This window comes from Limulus polyphemus, unplaced genomic scaffold (assembly GCF_000517525.1).
Source record: "Limulus polyphemus unplaced genomic scaffold, Limulus_polyphemus-2.1.2 Scaffold1579, whole genome shotgun sequence".
Classification (NCBI taxonomy): Eukaryota; Metazoa; Arthropoda; class Merostomata; order Xiphosura; family Limulidae; genus Limulus; species Limulus polyphemus.
The window spans coordinates 132,655-155,379 of record NW_013667189.1 but is presented as its reverse complement, the minus strand read 5'-3'; the positions used below and the strand labels follow the sequence as shown (position 1 = coordinate 155,379).

General features: G+C 35.0%; 2 protein-coding genes across 2 annotated transcripts in view; one reads left to right on the top strand and one right to left on the bottom strand.

Moving 5' to 3' along the window:
* The window catches only part of LOC106464174 (lysine-specific histone demethylase 1A-like), a 192,498-nt gene that overhangs the window by 53,615 nt on the left and 116,158 nt on the right, over nucleotides 1–22,725 (bottom strand). The gene's annotated exons all lie outside the window — the stretch shown is intronic.
* On the top strand, nucleotides 1,069–6,371 carry LOC111086953 (toll-like receptor Tollo). Its single transcript, XM_022391867.1, has one exon. The coding sequence runs from the start codon at nucleotides 1,418–1,420 to the stop codon at nucleotides 4,973–4,975; it is 3,558 nt and encodes a 1,185-aa protein (XP_022247575.1). The 5' UTR covers nucleotides 1,069–1,417; the 3' UTR covers nucleotides 4,976–6,371.

The window sequence follows — 22,725 nt, the reverse complement described above, 5'->3', positions numbered from 1 at the left end:
TCAGCCACTATAAGAGGTTGGATCGTCTACTGTATACAACATATTGTTCAACCACTATAGAACAATATGTTGTATACAGTAGACGATCCAACCTCAACCACTATAGAACAATATGTTGTATACAGTAGACGATCCAACCTCAACCACTACAGAACACTATGTTATATACAGTATACGATACAACCTCATCCACTATAGAACAATATATTGGATATAATAAACGATCCTACTTACGTCATCGTAGACAGTAGTATATAATGTAGCTTGGTTTGATTCTATTTAACTAACATAGTGTCAACTAATACATACACACAACAGGTATTTTAATGTTTTCACAGCACGAAAACACTTACTTCGTTATAGCAATAAGAGTATAAATATTGTGCAGGTCATAACTTGAAATAAAATAAACCCACGTTGTTTTAAAGTCTCCGACATTATCTTTTTTCATCAAGTAGTTTTCACTATGGAACAATGAATAAGTATAAAACATATTTTACAATACAACTAATATTAAGTTCCGATCAGATCAAGTTAGCTACTTCCATCAAAACTAAAAACCAACTCAGCACTGAGTATAGTTTAGAAAGTTAAAATATAGCTTAGGTCATGCTATATCTCGAGCCTTCTTAAACAAAGGAAATATACTTGCTGACTAGGCAATGGTAAACAACTATATCTGGAACACTTTAAAAGCTGTCATGAAAGAAGTTTTTGTTTTACGAATTCAAAATATTCAGTAGAAGTAAACACAGAAGGAGGATAATAAAATTACCAGTGTCAAAGGACTTCGACCCAGTACAATGGTTAATGTTAGATAACTGCTTTCACAATTACAAAACGTACTAATCCTACATGTCATTTTATTCCTGCTCATAGCACAACAGGATAAGGTAAATAGTGACCACCCATAAAAAAGTGCACAGGTTTAAAAGTTGCTTCCAGGAATGCTGTCCGGCCTTGAAGGCGGAGCCCCGTTTCAACCAGGGACCAGTTTTGCCGGTAGATGTCTCCCCCCTGCTGAAAGTAGACGCGTCCAGTGCAGGCCGAGCCAACAGCCGAGTTAGTAGAACGATCACTGTACGTTGAAGCTGTGATCGTTCCAGTTAGTAACTGTAATTCTCTAGTTAACGTCAGGGTAGGCAGAACACATTCCTTCAGACAACAAAGTCACAAATATCCTAGTTCGAATTAGTGTTACTTTAACTGCAACGTGTCGCTATGTTATTATGTAAAGTCATAAGTTACTTAACCGATTTTATTGGCACTATTTTTCTCGGAGGGCTCGTTCTTCCGTCACCGTGGACAATTTTATAATTTACAGATATGGACTTAAACGCAACTAGTTGGAAAAGGGGACTAGACCCTACTATACGACAGCCTCAGAGTGATTCTGGATAACATGTGAATCACCAACATGGAAGAACAACATCAACTGTTGTGGATTATTTGTGTGCTGCTGGTCTCGTCAACGTGTGCCGTCCACTACGTGGCACCGGAGGACTGCCGCTGGGAGCCTCTTAGTGTTGCTGGAAGCAGCGACGTGTCCCTGACATGCAGTCTTAGGACACTCAATGGTGCTTTCGACAATACCAACTTCAGTGTCATCCAGTCAGCCCACACCATCAGTCTGACAGTAAAGTGTCAGGACATTTTTTTTGAAAGTTCTCTTCTGAACAATACCGTTTCACACCTCTCGGAGCTACAGAGCCTCAACATAGAATTTTGCAAGTTACGAGAGATACCAACGTTAGCTTTCGCAGGCCTATCACGGGTCGTAAACTTAACTTTACGAACTTACAATAACCGGTGGGGGGAGTTTTCCCTGAAAGTGTTTCCAGACAGTTTCTCCCATCTTGGCAGTCTACGAAGACTTGATCTCAGTGTTAACAATATTGATGTGTTACCAACAAAAGTATTCTGTGGCTTACCAAATTTGGAGTACGTCAACCTTACAGTAAATCTCTTCGACGAAGTATCTGATCTAGCCTTACACCAAACCCACGCCACGTGCGATACGGTTGTACAAGAGTTAGACGTCTCCCACAACAGAATTAAAGTACTACCTAATCGAGGGTTTAGTAGATCCTTTAAACTGAAAGTTTTGTCTCTTAAGTTCAACCAGATAGGGCGAGCTGAAGACAACGCTCTCGAAGGTCTCGACCAACTCCGTACACTAGTATTATCTCACAATCAATTGGTCGCCCTTCCGCCCAGCTTCTTTAAACACACAGAACAATTATCCGAATTACATTTACAGAACAACTCCATTAGTGTAATACCCCCGAGATTGTTTAGTGGACTTCAGCAGCTTGTGACCCTTGATTTGAGCTACAACAGGATTTCCAGTCAGTGGATTAATTCTGACACATTCGCGGACTTAATTCGTCTAGTTGTGCTTGATTTCAGCCATAATCAAATAACCGAGATAGGAACGGCAACATTCCGTTCTCAGTACAGCCTTCAAGTGCTTCGACTCCAATTTAATAACATTGGAAACATAGCTGAAAACGCCTTTGCATCGCTCTACAACTTACATACCCTAATCTTAAGTCACAATCGTATTAATCAGATAGAATACCTGACTCTTAATGGGCTATTTGTATTGAGTGTGCTATCCTTCGACAATAACAACATCAACGTCATCCATCCAGATTCTTTTAGGAACTGCACGAGTTTAGTAGAACTGTCACTCGGAAATAACCGTCTGTCAAGTGTGCCTCTTGCTCTGCAATCTCTCAAACAACTGAGAAGTCTGGAGCTCGGAGACAATCGCATCTCAGAGATCCATAATGCTTCCTACCAGGGGCTCAATCAACTGTACAGTTTGCGCCTGATGGGAAACGAGATTGGAAATCTAACAAATGGTGTTTTCCAGGACTTACCTTCGTTACGTATTCTTGATCTATCCAGAAACAAAATACAGGCACTGGAACAAGGGACACTAGACGATGTCCCCGATCTCCACGCCCTGAGACTTGATTCTAACCTCCTCACAGACATAAATGGGTTATTCAGTAATCTCCACGACTTGCTTATGCTAAATGTTTCTGCTAACAAAATAGCTTGGTTTGATTATGCCTTAATTCCTATTGGTTTACAATGGCTAGATATTCATGAAAATGAAATAGAAGATTTAGGTAATTATTTTCAGTTGGAATCAGCTCTAAAATTGAGGACACTAGATGCTTCCTCCAACTCAATTCATCAGCTTGAGGGCTCATCCTTACCACATGGAATAGAAATCATGTACTTGGCTAAAAACAAAATAAACAGCATCAAGCCATTCACTTTCCTTGGTAAAGCTAATCTTACTAGAGTAGATCTTCGAGGAAATCAACTAAAAACTCTGGAAATGAACTCATTTCGACTCTCAGCTGTGATTTCTAGGAAACCATTGCCTGAATTTTCAGTTTCTGGAAATCCTTTCATTTGTGACTGCAACATGGAATGGTTACAACGACTGAAGTCACTGGGTGAATCTCGCCAATATCCCGACATGGTCGATGTCGATAAGATCGTTTGTCAACTGTCTACCAGACTACCAGCTTCTGTACCGCTCATCAAAGCTAATTCATCACAGTTTCTCTGTCAATACAGAAGTCACTGTTTCGCACTGTGTCACTGCTGTGACTTTGACGCTTGCGATTGCGAAATGGTGTGTCCCGAAAACTGTACATGTTATTACGATCAGAGCTGGAGTACAAACATTGTGGACTGCAGCTCCCTCCATCTGAGTGTGGTACCTCCGAAAATCCCCATGGATGTTACCGAACTTTACCTGGATGGAAACGACTTTCCAAGTCTGTACAGTCACACTTTCATCGGTCGAAAAAACATGAAAATACTTTTCCTCAATAACTCCAACATTCGCCTGATTAGCAATCGTACTTTTAACGGGCTTAGGGCTTTAAAAGAACTGAATCTACAAAACAATAAGATAGGAATTCTGCACGGTTTTGAGTTCGACAGACTTACACTGTTAGTAAAGTTGGATCTCTCTTACAATGTCCTGAAGACCATCAGCAACACGACGTTTACAGCAATGAAGTCCTTAGAAGTTCTCTACCTGGAACACAATTTACTCGTGGAGTTCCCCGTTTTTGATCCCAATATACAATTACGTGTGTTACGGTTAGCTCATAACCCATGGTCGTGTGAATGTGAGTTTCTCGAAACCTTTAGTCACTGGTTTCAAGATGGGGTGGATTTTGTAGAAGATATAACTGAAGTACAGTGCGTTTTTAACGAAAGTCTCACAGTCCAGCTATTAGATTTCAATACTACTTCTTGTAACAACGTTACTGCTTCTAGTAGTTTTATAAAAAAAGATAGAGTACAAGATATTCTGTACATCATAATCACAGCCGTGTCTCTGCTGGTGATCCTATTAATTCTCGTAGCTTTAGTGTTAGTGTTCCGTAAGAGAATGAGTCTGTGGTGTTACACAAAGTACGGTATTCGAATGTTCCACCGCTGTGACCAGGCGGAGAAAGAACAACTTTTTGATGCTTTTGTGTCTTACAGTAAAAAGGACGAAACGTTCGTGACTCAGATTTTGACGCCCGAATTGGAGTACGGCAACCCAACGTACCGTCTGTGCCTTCATTACCGCGACCTGCCCGTCGGCGGATACATGTCGGACGCCATTACTGAGGCCATGGAAAGCAGCCGTCGAACTATTGTGATACTGTCAGAAAATTTCCTGAAGAGTGAGTGGTGCAGGTACGAGTTCAAGGCTGCCCATCACGAAGTCCTCCGTTCCAACAAACACAGATTGATTGTTGTTTTTCTAGGAAAGGTGATACAAAGAGACCTAGACCCCGAGATTAGATCGTGGATAAAAAGCAACACATTCCTTCGGTGGGGAGAAAAACTGTTTTGGGAGAAGTTGCGGTACGCCATGCCAGACATTCGCCAACGAACGTCCGAACGCCGCCGTCAAGACCACACAAGCATAGCCGTACATATTTGACATAACAAATTTAGTGACGACGAACTTTTTAACAATCTAAGTCAACAAGTGGTGAGTCCATATACGGCACTTAATGATTTAGTGTTTTTTTCCTTGTGTAGAAAGGGATCAAAGTTGACGTGTAAATACTTAGCCGTGTGTATAGCATGTTCATTCAGATTTAAAATAATTTATATGTTTGAATTGCCAACCATGAGCTGTGATGCTTCTATATAAGCAGTCTTTACAATCTGCTTTGGGAAGAGTCTATAAGAAAGAAGTATATATTTATACATTAGCAGTTCGGACAAAATCTTGCTTTGGCAGCTCCCGCTAAATGCAATGGAACATAGCGCATTTTGGTTTGATCATTTTAAAGCTTAACTGCAATGGTTATCAAACATACAACATGTAAACTAGTCTTTTTTTTTTTCATGTCAAGATCTGTGAACAATAGAAAAATTCCTTAGGTTAGGTTTAAAGTCAATAGTTTTACTAAGACAAACAAGGCATACCGGACACTGAAATAAGCCGATTAAATCAATCAAAATAAAAGCTTAGTATAAGTTCAATATAAAAAAAAAAGGCGTTACGGGATAAGTTTTAACGTTCTGAAGAGCGACTATGTATTATAGCAATATTAATAAACCATTTTTTTTCTTTTCAAGACCTAGTTCTGTTTGAACTAACTTTATAAAACGCTGCAGCGGGGGGAGGGGGGGAAAAGAGAGGACAATTATATGTATATATGTATTCGTGATTTTATTTACGTAGGACTAATAGAACATTTTCCCCCACTCGTATTATTATTGATGCAGTTTATACCTAAAAGAATAAAATAGAGGTTTCTAAATCCCCGTCACAAAGTTCACGTGACGAGGGTAAGCCTTGAAGCAGAAAAGCTAGTATTTTACTTAACCTGGAAGTCACCGTTTTTGCTTAACACATTAGCGTATGATACATTACAATTCAGAACCAGCTTTAAAGAGAAAGTTGAACGTGACACAACATCCGTTGTGAAACTTTAGAAATAGGCTACTTAAATGTGATCATTCACAGTAGTTAAATGACAAGTAGAAAATAGATGACATTTCTGCCCTCTGTTAAATTTATTCAAAAATCTAACCCAAATTATGTGTGATCACGTCGAACAGGGGGAGCAGTTCCCCCCTGTTTTCATCGGAAGTATCCTAACTACACACTGGCATATATTTGTGTTGCTATAGATTGAAGTTACCAACATGTACATGTGAGCCTGATAAATATTAACGAGGCAAACGTTATTTCATTTTTAAAAATCGGAACAGTACTTAATTAACCGGTTAGAAACGAATGTTATGAACGAGTTTTTTCAAATGTAAACAATTTTGTATGTGCTCTTAATAACTGCATTAGAAATAAAGACTGGCGAATTGAATTATAATAATTATTATTTCTTTATACATATATCATCTCAGACTTGCTTTGTGTTCGGTGTGCCAAAATGTAACTTAATTTCCATGATTTTCAACGCATTAGAAGTTTGGTGTATTGTTAAAACCCTGTTTTTGACTCTTATGAGAACTTAAAAGGCTTAAAACGTACAAGTTTTCTGTCACTAATTAAAATAGGAATATGAACAAACAATGTATCATATAAGACAGAAACCTGGTTATATTGTTCTTTTTTCAACACGGCAATAAAAATGTACGTATATATATTTTTTTCTTTCAAAATTAGTAGTTAACGAGAAGTAGAAATCACTAAAACAATTAAAAGAAAAAAAATACTATAATAAAGATGTGTTAAAAGATTCAAAGTGTTAGGATTATGAATATAATTATAAAAGCAATATGATGGAGAGTTATTATGGACGTGTAAAGACTATTGACGATGGGAATAGACGTGAATTACTTTTTTCAGCTACTCTGTGTAAAAAGTTTCGTAGCTTCATTTCCAATATGCAATTCCAATAAGCTTTGTGAATATAATGTAATGTAGGTTTCAGGGGTGCATTAATAAATATTGCGTTATGTATATTGCGAAGTAACACGTCAGTCAACAGTCGCTTTTTTTTTCCATTGTCTGTATCTTGAGATTGGTTCTATGTAACAAATGTATAAGACGGCCCATCTTTTGTGATGTGATAAATTTCTAGTTATGCATGTGGAATTAGAACACTGTGCCATTAATTATTTATTGAATGGAATAAAGAAGATGCAGAATAAAAAAGGTGGAGCCAAACTAAAGTCTGAACAGTTTTATGCCTCTCCCATTCGTCGCATTGTGAAGTTGTTGCGTAAAAAAGAACGTACGCACGACTTATGATGTTCTTGCTTCAACCGTCGTCGTTTTGTGTTCAATCTTTCAAATAAAGAATTTTACGATGAGTAAAAACAACATTCTCTGCCTCTTGTAAAAAAAATTAAACAAAATAGATGTTAAATATTTACAAGTACGATTAAATCGTTATTATATAGAATTGCCCCACCCTTCTCCACCATCATAAACCATCTGGTAGGAAAAAAAAATCCCAGGTAAAAAATATGATAAAAAATCCTTTACCTATAACGATCATCTTTAAACAGATATTACCTTTTGGTTTCTGTGCTTGCTTACTTCTGTAGAATCACTCGCTTATTATGACAAGTATAAAGCATGAAATAAACGGTTTTGGAACAACAATGAGAAACTAGAGACACTCACACGTGTCATCAGCTTCAAAATAAAGACACTGTTGTAACACAATTCTTATCCTCACGAGTCCGACGATGTAACACGAACCGGGAAAATTAATTGTATACATACACAAATAAATATAAGTTGGATTTTTTTTTTGGGGGGGGGGTCATGATCCATTGACAACACCATCTGTGATTCCTTCCAGTCGAAGATAAAGAAATAAAACTACGACAACACTGCCCTGTTAGCACGTGTTATCAAGAAAGTTGATATTGAACATAAATCGTATTTCGACACACCACAACAAACAACTGCTCTTACACGGAGTCCAAAATCATCACGAGCATAAATTACAGTACGAGTATTTTATGTATAAACATACGATTAACTTTGGGCTGCATAAAATGTGACTCCGATGTCTTTAAATGGAGTCGATAAAACCTTGTTATCTTGGGGGGGGGGGGGATGTCAAGGTTATAGGGAAAAAATCATTTCCAAAACTTGACTTGAACTATGGCAGTAGTTTTGCTGATGTATTGAAGCAAAGTGATAAGAGAGAGAGTAAGTGAACTTTAAAACGTGAAGGACAGTAAACTGATATCCTTGTTGAAGTTAACTCAGTATTACATTCAAAATTTGTTTACTCCAGTTCAAACCACGCGGGAAAATTGCTTTACACACACACATGTATATATCACGAACACGTGTTTGATTAATCAGTTCGTTTGAGAAAACTTCCAATTAATATCAAACGGCGAGGGGTGGGAATACAGAGGCCTGAACTTCTATCACAAAACTACAAAAATATTTGTCGCGAATACACAGTAAACAAAACCGCTACAGAGTAACTGAGACCCATATGGTAGGAATATTTATTGAAATAAATCACTTACACTGGTTTTATTATATGCTACATCTAGTAAAATTTATCTATTTTTCTAAACAGTTGAAATCAGTAACATAGAATTGAAAAAAATTTTTTTTTTTTACTTTGAATTTACTTGTTGTTGAAGATATGTAGAAAATATATATGATCAAAGAACGACGTTTCTGTTACAAAAAGTTATTTAAAACCGAGATGAAGAGAGCGCAAACCCTTGTATTATTCTGTTTGTAATAGTTCTAAGTAAAATAATTCCAGATAATCCCAAAATGTAGACAATGACATGATACATAAAAACATGCAATTATAAATCCTTTAACTCTTAAATCACAGACTAAAATCATTTCATTGTGCATTGTTCACCACTAACATGTTCATGTATTGTTCAACATTAACATGTTAATGTATTGTTCACCACTAACATGTTCATGTATTGTTCAACATTAACATGTTAATGTATTGTTCACCACTAACATGTCCATGTATTGTTCAACATTAACATGTTCATGTATTGTTCACCGCTAACTTGTTCATGTATTGTTCACCACTAACATGTTCATGTATTGTTCACCACTAACATGTTCATGTATTGTTCACCACTAACATGTCCATGTATTGTTCACCACTAACTTGTTCATGTATTGTTCACCACTAACATGTTCATGTATTGCTCACCACTAACATGTTCATGTATTGTTCACTACTAACATGTTCATGTATTGTTCACTACTAACATGTTCATGTATTGTTCACTACTAACATGTTTATATATTGTTCACTGCTGGCGAAGTCCATATACCGTGTCATACTGAGTAACTTTACCAACATGTTTATATATTGTTTACTACTGGCGAAGTCCATATACCGTGTCATACTGAGTAACTTTACCAACATGTTTATATATTGTTTACTACTGGCGAAGTCCATATACTGTGTCATACTGAGTAACTTTACCAACATGTTTATATACTGTTTACTACTGGCGAAGTCCATATACTGTGTAATACTGAGTAACTTTACCAACATGTTTATGTATTGTTTACTACTGGCGAAGTCCATATCTTGTCTTACTGAGTAACAAAATTTTTTGCCTTTTGGTGAAATCACTAATTTTCTATGTAAACCACAAAACCAACCCCAGCAACAATTAGAGGAAATACTTGTAATATAATAGTGATGGTGTTTGTGTGTGAAACATATGTTATCACGCACCATGTAATACAATACTGATGGTATTTGTGTGTGAACCATATGTTATCACGCACCTTGTAATACAATACTGATGGTATTTGTGTGTGAACCATATGTTATCACGCACCATGTAATACAATACTGATGGTATTTGTGTGTGAACCATATGTTATCACGCACCTTGTAATACAATACTGATGGTATTTGTGTGTGAACCATATGTTATCACGCACTATGTAATATAATACTGATGGTATTTGTGTGTGAACCGTATGCTATCACGCACCATGTAATCAACAAAGTCGTTAACCAACTAGCACTTCGGTGCTTTTATTTGTTTTTTTTTGAAAAGCAAAAAACTAAAGAACGGGATATCTGGGTTCTGCCCACCGCGGGTACTGAAACCAGATTTTTAGCGTTATATATATATATATATATATATATATGATTTATACTATTACAAAATGTGTTGAAATCTCTGCATGTTTCAGTAATTGTGTTACACACACACGCATTTGTTCAAGTGTCTTATGCATTTGCCTTCCCAGGTGTTAGAATTTTCATGAATATTTGCACATTTGTCTACAAACACTCGTCCGAAACCTAAAGAGTTCGTCAGCACACTATTGACATCTTTTACAACAAACTTCCCACAATTAGCTGCAAAACGGCATATCACTCCAAACCACCGTTTTATCTTAGTTCAGGTATGTTGTCACTGCGGATGTTAAATGTTTTGTTGCTGTTGTTCTCGGTGCAAAGTTACACAGTAGGCCATCTACGTTACGTTCTGTCCACCGCGGGGAACTGAACCTGGGATTTTAGCAGTGTAAGTCCGTAAACTTACCGTTGATCCACGAGGGGTCCTAAATGCTTTGTTCACCCAGTCTGTAAAACTTTGTCCAAGTTTGTATCTACTGACGGCATAAAAATATGTCAAAGTTTGTCTCTAGGGACAGTATAAAAAATTTCAATTTGATTTTAACAGAACAGTATAAAAACTTGTCCAAGTTTGTTTCTACAAATAGTATAAAATATTTTCAAGTTTATCTCTACCGATAGTAAAAAAAACTTTTCAAAGTTCATTTTAACGGAACAGTATAAAATTCCAAGTTTGTCTCTACGGATAGTATAAAAAATTTTAGTTTCCTTTAACGGAACAGTAAAAAATTTGTCCAAGTTTGTCTCTACGGACAGTATAAAGTTTGTCTATATTTGTCTCTACGGCTAGTGTAAAAATTGTCCAAGTTTGTCTCTACGGACAGTACAAAATTTGTCCACGATTATCTCTATGGACAGTATAAAGTTTGTCTATATTTGTCTCTACGGCTAGTGTAAAAATTGTCCAACTTTGTCTCTACGGACAGTACAAAATTTGTCCACGATTATCTCTATGGACAGTATAAAGTTTGTCTATATTTGTCTCTACGGCTAGTGTAAAAATTGTCCAACTTTGTCTCTACGGACAGTACAAAATTTGTCCACGATTATCTCTATGGACAGTATAAAGTTTGTCCATATTTGTCTCTACGGATAGTGTAAAAATTGTCCAAGTTTGTCTCTACTAGACGGGATAAAATCTACGTGACACTAGGGTTTTGTCTGAACATTATATTCCACATTTTAAATTTTTTTCTAAAGGCAAACGTAATAGAAGTTTGTATCTGGCGTTTCTCAAAGATTCACCGAGACATTTGCTAGAAATTATCTTAATTTCCGAAGTAGATTTTCTAGCTAGGTTTATTTTTGCGGAACGACAGAGTTTTTGTAGTAGCTTTAGCTTGCCTCCTGCGAGTCAATGAATACTTGACGAAAGTTCTGTTAATTAAGTGTATTTGTGAGCAGGAAAATACATGAATATTTGCTGACAAGATGTTTTGTTTACGAACGTATTTGCGTACAAAAAGAGTAGTTTTTCATGAATGTATTGCGAAGTATGTGCTGTGTCCAAATAAGAGCCATTAAAAAACTTGTCCAGACTTGTTACTACCTTACAGTGAATGTATTATCACTGTCCACAACTACTCATGAACAGTAAAAAAAATTCTTTTAGCTTGTTTTTGTAAGGCAATAGAATTTTTGTTCACGCTTGTTTCCGTCAATACCAAATTTTTATTTTCGGATCAACAAAAAACTTAACGAATAATTGTTTTTGTCCAATAAATGACTTATCAAAGCCGTCACATTAAGTAAAGACTTTGTAAGAGTTGCTTTCAGTAGGCTTAGCAAGTGCTTTTGTCTGTGGCTGTCATTGGGGCCTACTAACTTTAAAGCAAAGGAAAATCTCTTACGTTCCAAGACTAAGGACTTCAAGTCCCTTTAGAACCAGCTTCAAGAAGACTATAAGAACGCATGTATGTCCATTCAAATAAATTTCCATAAATGCACTAAAACAGCTTCAGCTGTTGACAGCGACCGTCGTGGACCATGACGCAAGGGCTGGTCTCTATTATCAAATATTTCTCAAAAGCACAGAGCCTTTACAATAAGACACCCTCTCTTCTGGTAGGTACTATTCACTCCTCTAGCCTAGTAAGAGAGAACACTGTATTTCTTTGTCCACTTTTACGTTAAAACGAAACAACAGAACCATCAAGATGAAACAAATCTCAAACAATAATTGAAGATACCCGATTAACAAAACCATCCCACCAAGAAAAGCATGTTTTTGGTCACACAGATTTCATGATGTGAAATAGAGAACGTTGCACATCTACATTTTTAATACACAAGTTACTTAAAGTGAATAAATTATTATTATTATTATATATATATATATATATATATATAATGGGAAACTTAGATGCGTCACAGTCATTTTAGTTTACTGTTCTGTAGCAACAAATAGTGTTGGAGAGAAGGCTATTAGAAATCCGAAGTGGATTTCTTTTGGCTCACTACCATAATTGTAAAATGCAGGCTTCAATGCTGTAAGAATACAATAGTGTTTTCGTCTATAATTCAATACAAAGTTTCTAACATCTTTCCATATGTCACTATTTGTTGATTTGTTGCTACAGAAACTGTAATACGCGTATAACGGTGAAATATTAATAAACAATGCCAAAATCAATTCCAAGGTAATAGGGTTCAGGTGGGTGCGTGAAGCATAAAGGTATGCAAAATCTGAACTCAATCTAGTCCTGAATTTAAATCCTCTGTATTTAATGTATATTTTGTTCATCAGTCAACATTTAGCTGAAGGCTCCTTCCAGACATGTGGTTGAAGCCAATACAATAACCTTCAAGATACATACTCCAAATTCCAGAAGTCTAAAGAAAAAATAAAGACTCTTCAGATGTCTGATTGAAGCCGACCATAACCTTCAAGGTATACAGTCGAAATCCCAAAAGTTTAGAGGAAGAATCCAGACATTCTAGATGCATACTTCAAAATGTTAGGAACTTATAGGAGTTTCCGGGAAGGATTATGACCTATTAGATACCTGGTAGAAGTTCATTAACTTCTAGATGTAAAAATGAAATCGCGAGAACTACCCGGAGTTTCAAGGAAAGAACACAAAGTTTATGTAAAGCTTAAGACATTCCAATCCATGGCTAAAGAGAATTACACCCAACATTTACAGTAAATAGGCCTAGAAAGAAGGATAAAAACCTTTCAAATGTCTGGTTAGAAGACCAAAAACTAGAAAGAAGGATCAAAACCTTCCAAATGTTTAGTTAGGAAATCACAAGCTATTAGCTGAACAGTAACTGGATCAAAGCCTGGAATCACTATACTCTTAGAAGACTAAAAAATAATCATGATTTTTATATTTTTCAGACATATCCATATGTCTCATTTAAAAATCATAAACCTTCTAATATTTTGAGGAATGATCTCAGTTTTACAGATATTTGACTGAAAGAAAACAAACATCCAAAACTGTGTCAGAAAGATCACAACTTTCTAGGTGGCTAACTAAATTATTACAAACTTCATGATAGGAAGATTAAGATTTATCTCCTCTGTGATGATTGACTGTAGAGAATAAAATATAAAGGAACTCAAAACGCCCTTTTAACGAACTGCGATGTGAAATAAATATATTGAGACGTAACCAAATAGCAATCAATGATAGACTCGGTTTTAAAGAAGTTACAGAAATAGTGCCATTGTAAAGTGATCAAAAATCAGCAAACTGCTACCTGTATACTCTATCGTATGGTGACTATTACACCTGGTTATATGTATAATAACAATCTTTACCCGAAGAATTTAGTTAGGAAACCTTGTGTGCTACACTGATATAGCAGGATACACACATTTATAACCCATACGTATTAAAAATTAAAAAGTTGTATAGTTTACTAGTATCCATGTCTTCGGGTGGGTTAGCGGTAAGTTTACGAGATTACAACGCTAAAATCTCAAGAGTTAGATTCCCCGCGATTGACGCAGAGCATCTAGCCCATTATGTAGCTTTGCGCTACATAAATATACCAATAATTAGTATCCATACAATTGTGGATACAATATTAGTTGTTTAAATGTATAAGTCTACTACAAACATTTTTATCCTTCACCCTCCAAATAAGGGGAAAATACGGGGACGACCTCTAAAATGGGGGAGGGACGGGGGAGTATTACTTTATATCACCCTAAACAAACCTACCATCATACCTTTCACTTCAGCTAAGCGTGCGTTTAAACTGAAGTTAACTGATACAAGAAAAATCCCAATTAAAAGCAAAGTTTTTAATGTAAACTTGTAACAAACACTGCTTGAGAAGGTTATTTCCAGTGAAATAAGGCATTTTTCGTTAGTTCTAGTGCAAATGAATAATAATAATAAATATTTGGTTTTAAGCTAAATAAATAATACTCTGTTATTAACCCTAACACTTATTCCTAATGTGTAAATAATAGCTCGTATGAAAATATATACACATTCATCAAGTTAATATAGTTCCTACCATAACAGTTGTTACTAACAAAATTTGATAATATAAGTATAGTCTCAACCTGTATCTGTAGTATCCCAGTAGACCTAATGAGCTCGACCGTTATGCCAAAAGCCCTCATGGTACTGGATAGAGTTGATATAGGGTAGCTGACATGTTTTTATTCACTCTTTTTTACTTTCACTCACAAATTCTTAGAACTAGTTTCTTGTTCCTCTATTTAACATACACATGTACGTAAAGGAACTCGAGTAAGTAACTTTCAGTGAAACTTAAGATACTGTTGTACAGGGGTTACTATAGATCCTTGTTAATATATTTAATGTATGTATGTATGTATGTATGTAGTGAACCTTAAGATATTGTTGTACAGGGGTTACTATAGATCCTTGTTAATATATGTAAGTAGTAACTTTCAGTAAAACTTAAGATACTGTTGTACAGGGGTTACTATAGATCCTTGTTAATATATTTAATGTATGTATGTATGTAGTGAACCTTAAGATACTGTTGTACAGGGGTTACTATAGATCCTTGTTAATATATGTAAGTAGTAACTTTCAGTGAAACTTAAGATACTGTTGTACAGGGGTTACTATAGATCCTTGTTAATATATGTAAGTAGTAACTTTCAGTAAACTTAAGATATTGTTGTACAGGGGTTACTATAGATCCTTGTTAATATATTTAATGTATGTTTGTAGTAACTTTCAGTAAAACTTAAGATATTGTTGAACAGGGGTTACTATAGATCCTTGTTAATATATTTAATGTATGTATGTATGTATGTATGTATGTATGTAGTAACTTTCAGTGAAACTTAAGATACTATTGTACGGGGGTTACTATAGAACCTTGTTAATATATTTAATGTATGTATGTATGTATGTAGTAACTTTCAGTGAAACTTAAGATATTGTTGTACAGGGGTTACTATAGAACCTTGTTAATATATTTAGTGTATGTATGTATGTATGTATGTATGTAGTAACTTTCAGTGAAACTTAAGATACTATTGTACGGGGGTTACTATAGAACCTTGTTAATATATGTAAGTAAGGGTTTATCGTAGATCTTTGTTAATTCAAATATATGTGCATGCAGAAAGACACAGCATACCAATTAAAACCAAGCTCGTCTCATTTATTTCGAAGAAAGCTACAGTCTCTCAGTTTGAGTTTATACAAGTGGCCGCCAAGTGTTGACTAGTAAACATGGAATATATTAGTGTAGATAAATACGTATAATATAGATCGTGGCTGCAATAATAAACAAACCAGAAGGTGATGGGTTAGGCCCCCGAGTTTATGAATAGAAGACAAATAATTCATCTAAACAGTTTGAGAATATAACACAACCTATTTGTTATATAGATAGCTAAGCTACATGGCTTGATGGTCAAGCTGATACTGAAATGATTGAATGAGAACCTTCAAATTAGTTACACTGTACAACTTTGAACTTCAGGGAAAATCTTTCATGTTTACAAAGTTATTGTTTTGTTCTTAAACACTAACCCTAATAAAATCACGCACCTCTTTAAATGTGCGATAGGATGAAAACGTTTGGATGTACGTGTTGAAAACTTGAATCCCCTTAGCAACACGACTTGACCAAAGTTGACTTTTGAGTTTTGTTTTATTGCAGTAAAAAATACTAGGAATTTTTAATATTAAACTTCGCAAAGAAGAACACGAACGAAAATGCAAAAAGAAAGCTCAATAATACAACCAAGGATGTGACGAGGACAAAAAGTAATTTAAACTAAAACAAAATAAGTAAACAAAAATCAGCACTTCACCGCAGCTGCCACGCTCCCCTTCAAAACAAAATACACCATTCCAAAACAAAAAAACTTCGCAGTAACATCACAGAGGTATTTTCGATTACATTATTTCTTGAAATTTCTTCCAATCCTATTTATTAAGTTATAAAACTTTCACTACTTCTTTTGGATTACCAATCCTAGTGATATAATGTACTGTTTGCATATGTACATCCATGGAAGTTATTTGAGCAAAATCTTGTTACCTCTAAAAATGATCAAATTAGCTTAATTACAATATTTATATTTTAACAGTATAGACACACACACACGTTGAAACTGCAACAGATCCAACTTAAAAGTACACATTTAAACTGAAGACAATTTCATTAGTACCTTTGGGAAATTATCGTCATTACCAAGGAAATTCAATAGAGTGTAAACATCCCTGAACTTAAGTTTTGTTCTTTTTTAAGTATACTACTTCTACCAATTATATGTTCAAAAACGAAAAGGTTACTTTCCTAAACGCATAAAATATTTGAAACTAAACTTATCCTCCTTTTACCACACGCAAGGAAATAAAATGATTTAATTACGTGTTCGTGAATTTTGTTCGTATTTCCCGAGACATTTTTATGCTGTAGATTCTCTAAGAATTAAGAATTAGTTACTGTCATCTAAAATGTTTAAAATCTATTTACTTTGTATAAGAAAAGATAGGAGGTTTTGGAGCATTCAACCTGTTCCCATACCAAAATGTTTTAGAAATTACACCCAAAGCTATATCAAAAGGGTTTAGAAAATTCACCCAAGGCTATATCAAAAGGGTTTTAAATACTTATCCTATAGTATGACAAAATATTTTAGAAAATTCACCCAAGGCTATATCAAAACGTTTTAGAAAATTCACCCAAGGCTATATCAAAACGTTTTAGAAATTGCACCCAAGGCTATATCAAAACGTTTTAGAAAATGCACCCAAGGCTATATCAAAACGTTTTAGAAAATACACCCAAAGCTATACCAAAACGTTTTAGAAAATACACCCAAGGCTATATCAAAACGTTTTAGAAAATACACCCAAGGCTATACCAAAACGTTTTAGAAAATACACCCAAGGCTATACCAAAACGTTTTAGAAAATTCACTCCTACATTTCTATAAATTAAATTTCACTGAACTGTCAAAATGTCTGTCCATTGTTATCAATTTTGAATTGGTGTAAGTGCTCGGTATTTATTAATTTTGAATTGGTGTAAGTGCTCGGTATTTAATAATTTCGAATTGCTGTAAGTGCTCGTTATTTAGAACCAAATGTTTATTATTGGAAAGCAACATTTCAATAAAAACAGATAAAATGGATTGTTTAAATGTTGTCTAATTTTAACTGACAAATGAACATTACGGGCGTGATACACAGGTTTCGGGCAGGAAAATGCTCCTATTTCTCTAAACGCTGTTTTTAATTCCCGAGAAACCGTTTTGAACGTCATTATTGATTATTTAATTCGACAACCCACGTCCCCCCCCCTCTCTCTTTTATCTCGATGACCATGTAAAGTTTAAAGTGTTCGATCCCAAACACTTTGATTGTAGCAGTGTCTTTTATCGTAGTCAGGTACTTCTGAGGAATACTGTAAACGGCCGTGGATTCTCTGAGGCAATATTTGGTTCGTATTATATATATAAAGATAAGCGTACACACAATTAAACCATTCAGTTAATTTATAACTTCAATATGTATTGTTTAACACACTTGTCATCAGGAATTAGAAACAGAACAACATAATTAAAGATAAACCATATAGTAGAATAAGTTTTAAAAGACTCTAGGCTGTTCTCAGACAAACATAAATTATTGAAAAATACTATCTTAATATTGCAAATTAACTAAATTAAGATGTGTGGCATTAAATTTCAGGGTTAAAAGCATTTTTGTAGTTTGGCTGTTGATAATAAATCGAAACAAGTGGATGAGTGAAAAATTTTAATATATATTTTTAATGTATGGTGTTATGGATTATATAGAACGAAAAAGGTGAAATCAAATAGGGCACTGTTCTTTAAAAGTAGAATTAATTAAAAACTTCCGAGATCACTTATTGATCAATGTCTTGGAATCCGAGTTGAACCCTATTTCTCCACTACCAAAACACCGTGACAGCTGCCATTTTCTCACCAACTGCTTATTAATATTTTGGTAAAGCAAAAAGGAATTCATTAAGGATATAAAGGATAAGATATAACAGTAATCAGAGTGATATTAAAATGCAGTGATCTTGGTTGACTCTACCCTCTCCAACAGCTGTTGCTATACTAAGTTTTAGGCATGTCAACCGTTCCTATCCTAGTAGTGCCGTAGTTTTCCTTTTTTGAAATGGATGCTGCCAGCTTTGTTATTAGATTTTAGAGGCGTGACACGTTTACACCAGAAACGCAGTCGAAGACTGGCAGCGATATAAAAAGATAACAGTTGTGACGTGACGTGCTTTTGAGAATCGTGTAAAGTATATAATGAAACCGGGTCGTACAGACGTGATGTGTTACACTGAAGGAGGAGTTACGTATGAAAGGTCAACAATGTTAAACATGCAAGTTAAATCAATCATTACAGGTAACAAGAGTGAAATTCTTCTCAGATAGGACATAGCAAAACACGTTACATAATTCTTCTACTTTTCAAGTTCGGTGATATTCATTTTGATATTTTACTTGAAATCAACATATCAAGCTAATAATTAAAGTACTTAAATCACAAAATCTCAGTGAACAATGAGTTGAATATTCATGTACTGAATGAACGAACACCAGTTTACTTTTTAATAGAAGGCAAGACTTCAAACTAATAAAATACATTACACGGATAATAGTAAAAAACAACACAAAAGGAATAACAACACTAACGAAATTTAATGGAAACAGGAAAAATAGTATAGGCATGAATTTGTTGACTGAATGTCGAACAAACTTACTAAGTTATATCAAATATCATTCATCAAATGGACCGAACAATAATGCTTCCCAAACCCTAAGTTATATCAAATATCATTCATCAAATGGACTGAACAATAATGCTTCCTAAACACTAAGTTATATCAAACATCACTCATCAAATGGACTGAACAATAATGCTTCCCAAAACACTAAGTTATATCAAATGTCACTCATCAAATGGACTGAACAATAATGCTTCCCAAACACTAAGTTATATCAAATATCATTCATCAAATGGACTGAACAATAATGCTTCCCAAACACTAAGTTATATCAAACATCACTCATCAAATGGACTGAACAATAATGCTTCCCAAACAGAATGTGGTAGTAACATTTTTGATGAATGTTATCCAGTAAACATTTGTTTTAACTACTATAACATCTGTTTAATATCTTCTGCAAAACCAACTCCTTAAATTTTGGAGCCACACGGGCAGTTAATATTAACCTCAAAGGAATCAACCAACATAGATAGATCAGAACTAAAAACATATCTTCCAATTAACATAGCTAATTAGAACTATTGTTCAAACTATCTTATAATTATTGTTTAGTACATTGTTTCAACGGTTGGGTACTCTCGTTGTTAACGATAAATGTAAGTACTCTTACAGTCTCCGAAAACTTTGGAAGAGCTACAGATGACCAATCAACTACAGATAGTTTTAAACAGGTTTTACTATAATGACAATTTCAGTTTTGCTTTGAGAAAATTACAAACGTTAAGCATATGAACAGTAAAGAAGCAATAGTTTGGCAAAAGTTAAACCAAAGTGTACTGAAAGAGACAGTGTTCTATGATATTATAACAAAATATTAAAACATATTTTTATCGATAGCTTTGCTGCGCTCTTTCTACCAAGACATTCTTGTTTTCAGTGTCAAAAATAATTTTTACTAAAGCTATGAAAGTTATGACCACATGTAAAAATAGAGAGGCTCACATGTTAGTTATTTCTTATTGACTTAACGTTGTAGTCCATTCACTAAAACGCCTGTATTTCAATGCACACCATTACACAGCATCTATTTCAACGTACACCATTATACAGTGGTGGGGTTAAATATAAGCTTGAGTTTATTTTCAAAGTGCTGTTCTAGCCAGGCGTGGTATTTTATGACGTTTCTGCTCCATTTTAGTATTTGGATTCAGTATTTATTTTTAACAATATGCGGTCTGGTTAAATGTCACTCGCCCCCCCCCCCATATCTAGTGAGTAATACACCAATTTGTTTGAATAACCGAAGTTTAACATTTTGATAGTGTATAATGGTGTATGTTGAAATAGAGGCAAAATAAACTCAAACTTATATTTAACCCCACCACAAAATAAACCGAAAAATCCTGTAAAAACTATTAGTGGCATAAATATTAAATGCACAATTCAATTTACTCAAAAATCCTATGAAATAAGATATAAAGTACTTTATATTAAACATTCACACTCATATAAAATAAAATGTAATACCCTAAATGAAAAATCAACAAACTTCGGTTTGTGGAAAATGGGGGCAGGCACGTTTAGTCACGTCAATTTGTTTGTTTGTGTTAGAGCTGAGCCACATTAAGCCATCTGCTGTGTCAAGCACGGGTGGAATCGAACCCCGAATTTAAGAGTTCTAAATTCATAAACTTACTGTTGTGACGTCGAACCTTATTACTCTTACTCCTCCAATCAACTACAAGGATCATAGTTAGTTATTGTTTAACAGTACGCAGTGCAAGATGGTTTGGTTTGTGTGGAAGTTCGCGCGAAGCTACACGAGGGCTATCTGTGTTAGCCGTCCTTAATTTAGCAGTATAAGACTACAGGGAAGGCAGCTAGTCATCACCACCCACCGCCAGCTTTTGAGCTAATCTTTTACCAACGAATAGTGGGGTTGACCGTCACATTATAATGCACCCACGGTTGAAAGGACGAGCATGTTTGTTGGGACGAGGATTTGAATCCGCGACCCGTAGATTGCGAGTCGAGCGACCCCTAACAATCTGTCCATACCAGGCCTCACTGGAAGGTGAACTTTGTAACATGGGCCATCCTAATATGTCGTGAAACACACGTATTCTTGCAACAATGGACGTGTAGTAGAACAATGCCCTAAAAGGATGTAATAACATTGTATAATGAATTTCATTCTACGGTATTAACGCTGTAAACACCTTCGAAGCATGAAATTGAGAAATGGGGCACAAAAACTAAATAGATGCGAATAATGGCTGGAGACGGCTTGAATGGGTAATGAAGAAAAATTTACACTGTAAATTACTTGTACCTGATGGTGACAAAACTTTGTCGAAACGTTGTACATTTGCTGTTATGTTAAACTTATATTAAAGTTTTTCTTCATTACCCATTCAAGCCGTCTCCAACCATTATTAGTCTCAAAGTGGGTTCCTCGTCATCGAATTTAAATAGATGCAGTTTGCTGTAATATTATAACATTACACACATGCGCGCGCGCGCATAGTACTTAACTTATTTCATTTAATTACTCTTTGTTCAGTAATTTCTCAAATCGTGTGGTTTTGCGTTTTTGTGACGTCATTATGAAACTTCAGTCATCATACGTTGCTTGAATTTTCGCAGTTCGGCAAAGTTCGAGTAAAGTTACACAAACATCAATTACACGAGTTTTGATATTTCAAGGCTAAATACCAGTTTGGGGAATTCTACACACGCGAATTATACGAGCTTTAATTACCATAGAGCATCTCATCCGTTAACATAGCTAAAGAAAAATTACAGACACAAATGTGATGGTAATATGTAGAGGCAATAATCATATTGGATTCCTTAGCAGAAACATCACCCACTGATTGATCTAACGGAAGCTATACAATAAATATTGTCAGTTCATCAAGAAGCTTTCGTTAGAGATGTCGAACACAAGTAAAATACGACACACACACAAAGAAAAACCTTGAACCACCTAAATGTGTAAGTGCACCTAGAAAGAAATACAGCATTAAAGGAGACATCGCTTATAAGTTAATTTTCCTTGTATTTATTATCAAATATTCGGCTGTAATTCCCGTTTACAGCGTGTTATAGGACGCCTTATTGTCGATAGAACGTGTATATTTTTCAAGATTTTTTAATACAAAGAGCGGATTGGCCATCACATTAGATTTATATGTTAAATTAAAATGTGGATGATAAGACTTATTAATATTGGGATAGTAAAAAATATACACAATATATAAATCAGTATAAACGCAAATTACACGCAAGAGTTGTATTTAGATATTATAATTCTTCTAGCTCGAGTATTGTCTTATAATCAATCAATATATACTCAATAGTCATATTTAGTACACTATATATATATATATATATATGTGTGTGTGTGTGTGTGTGTATATAT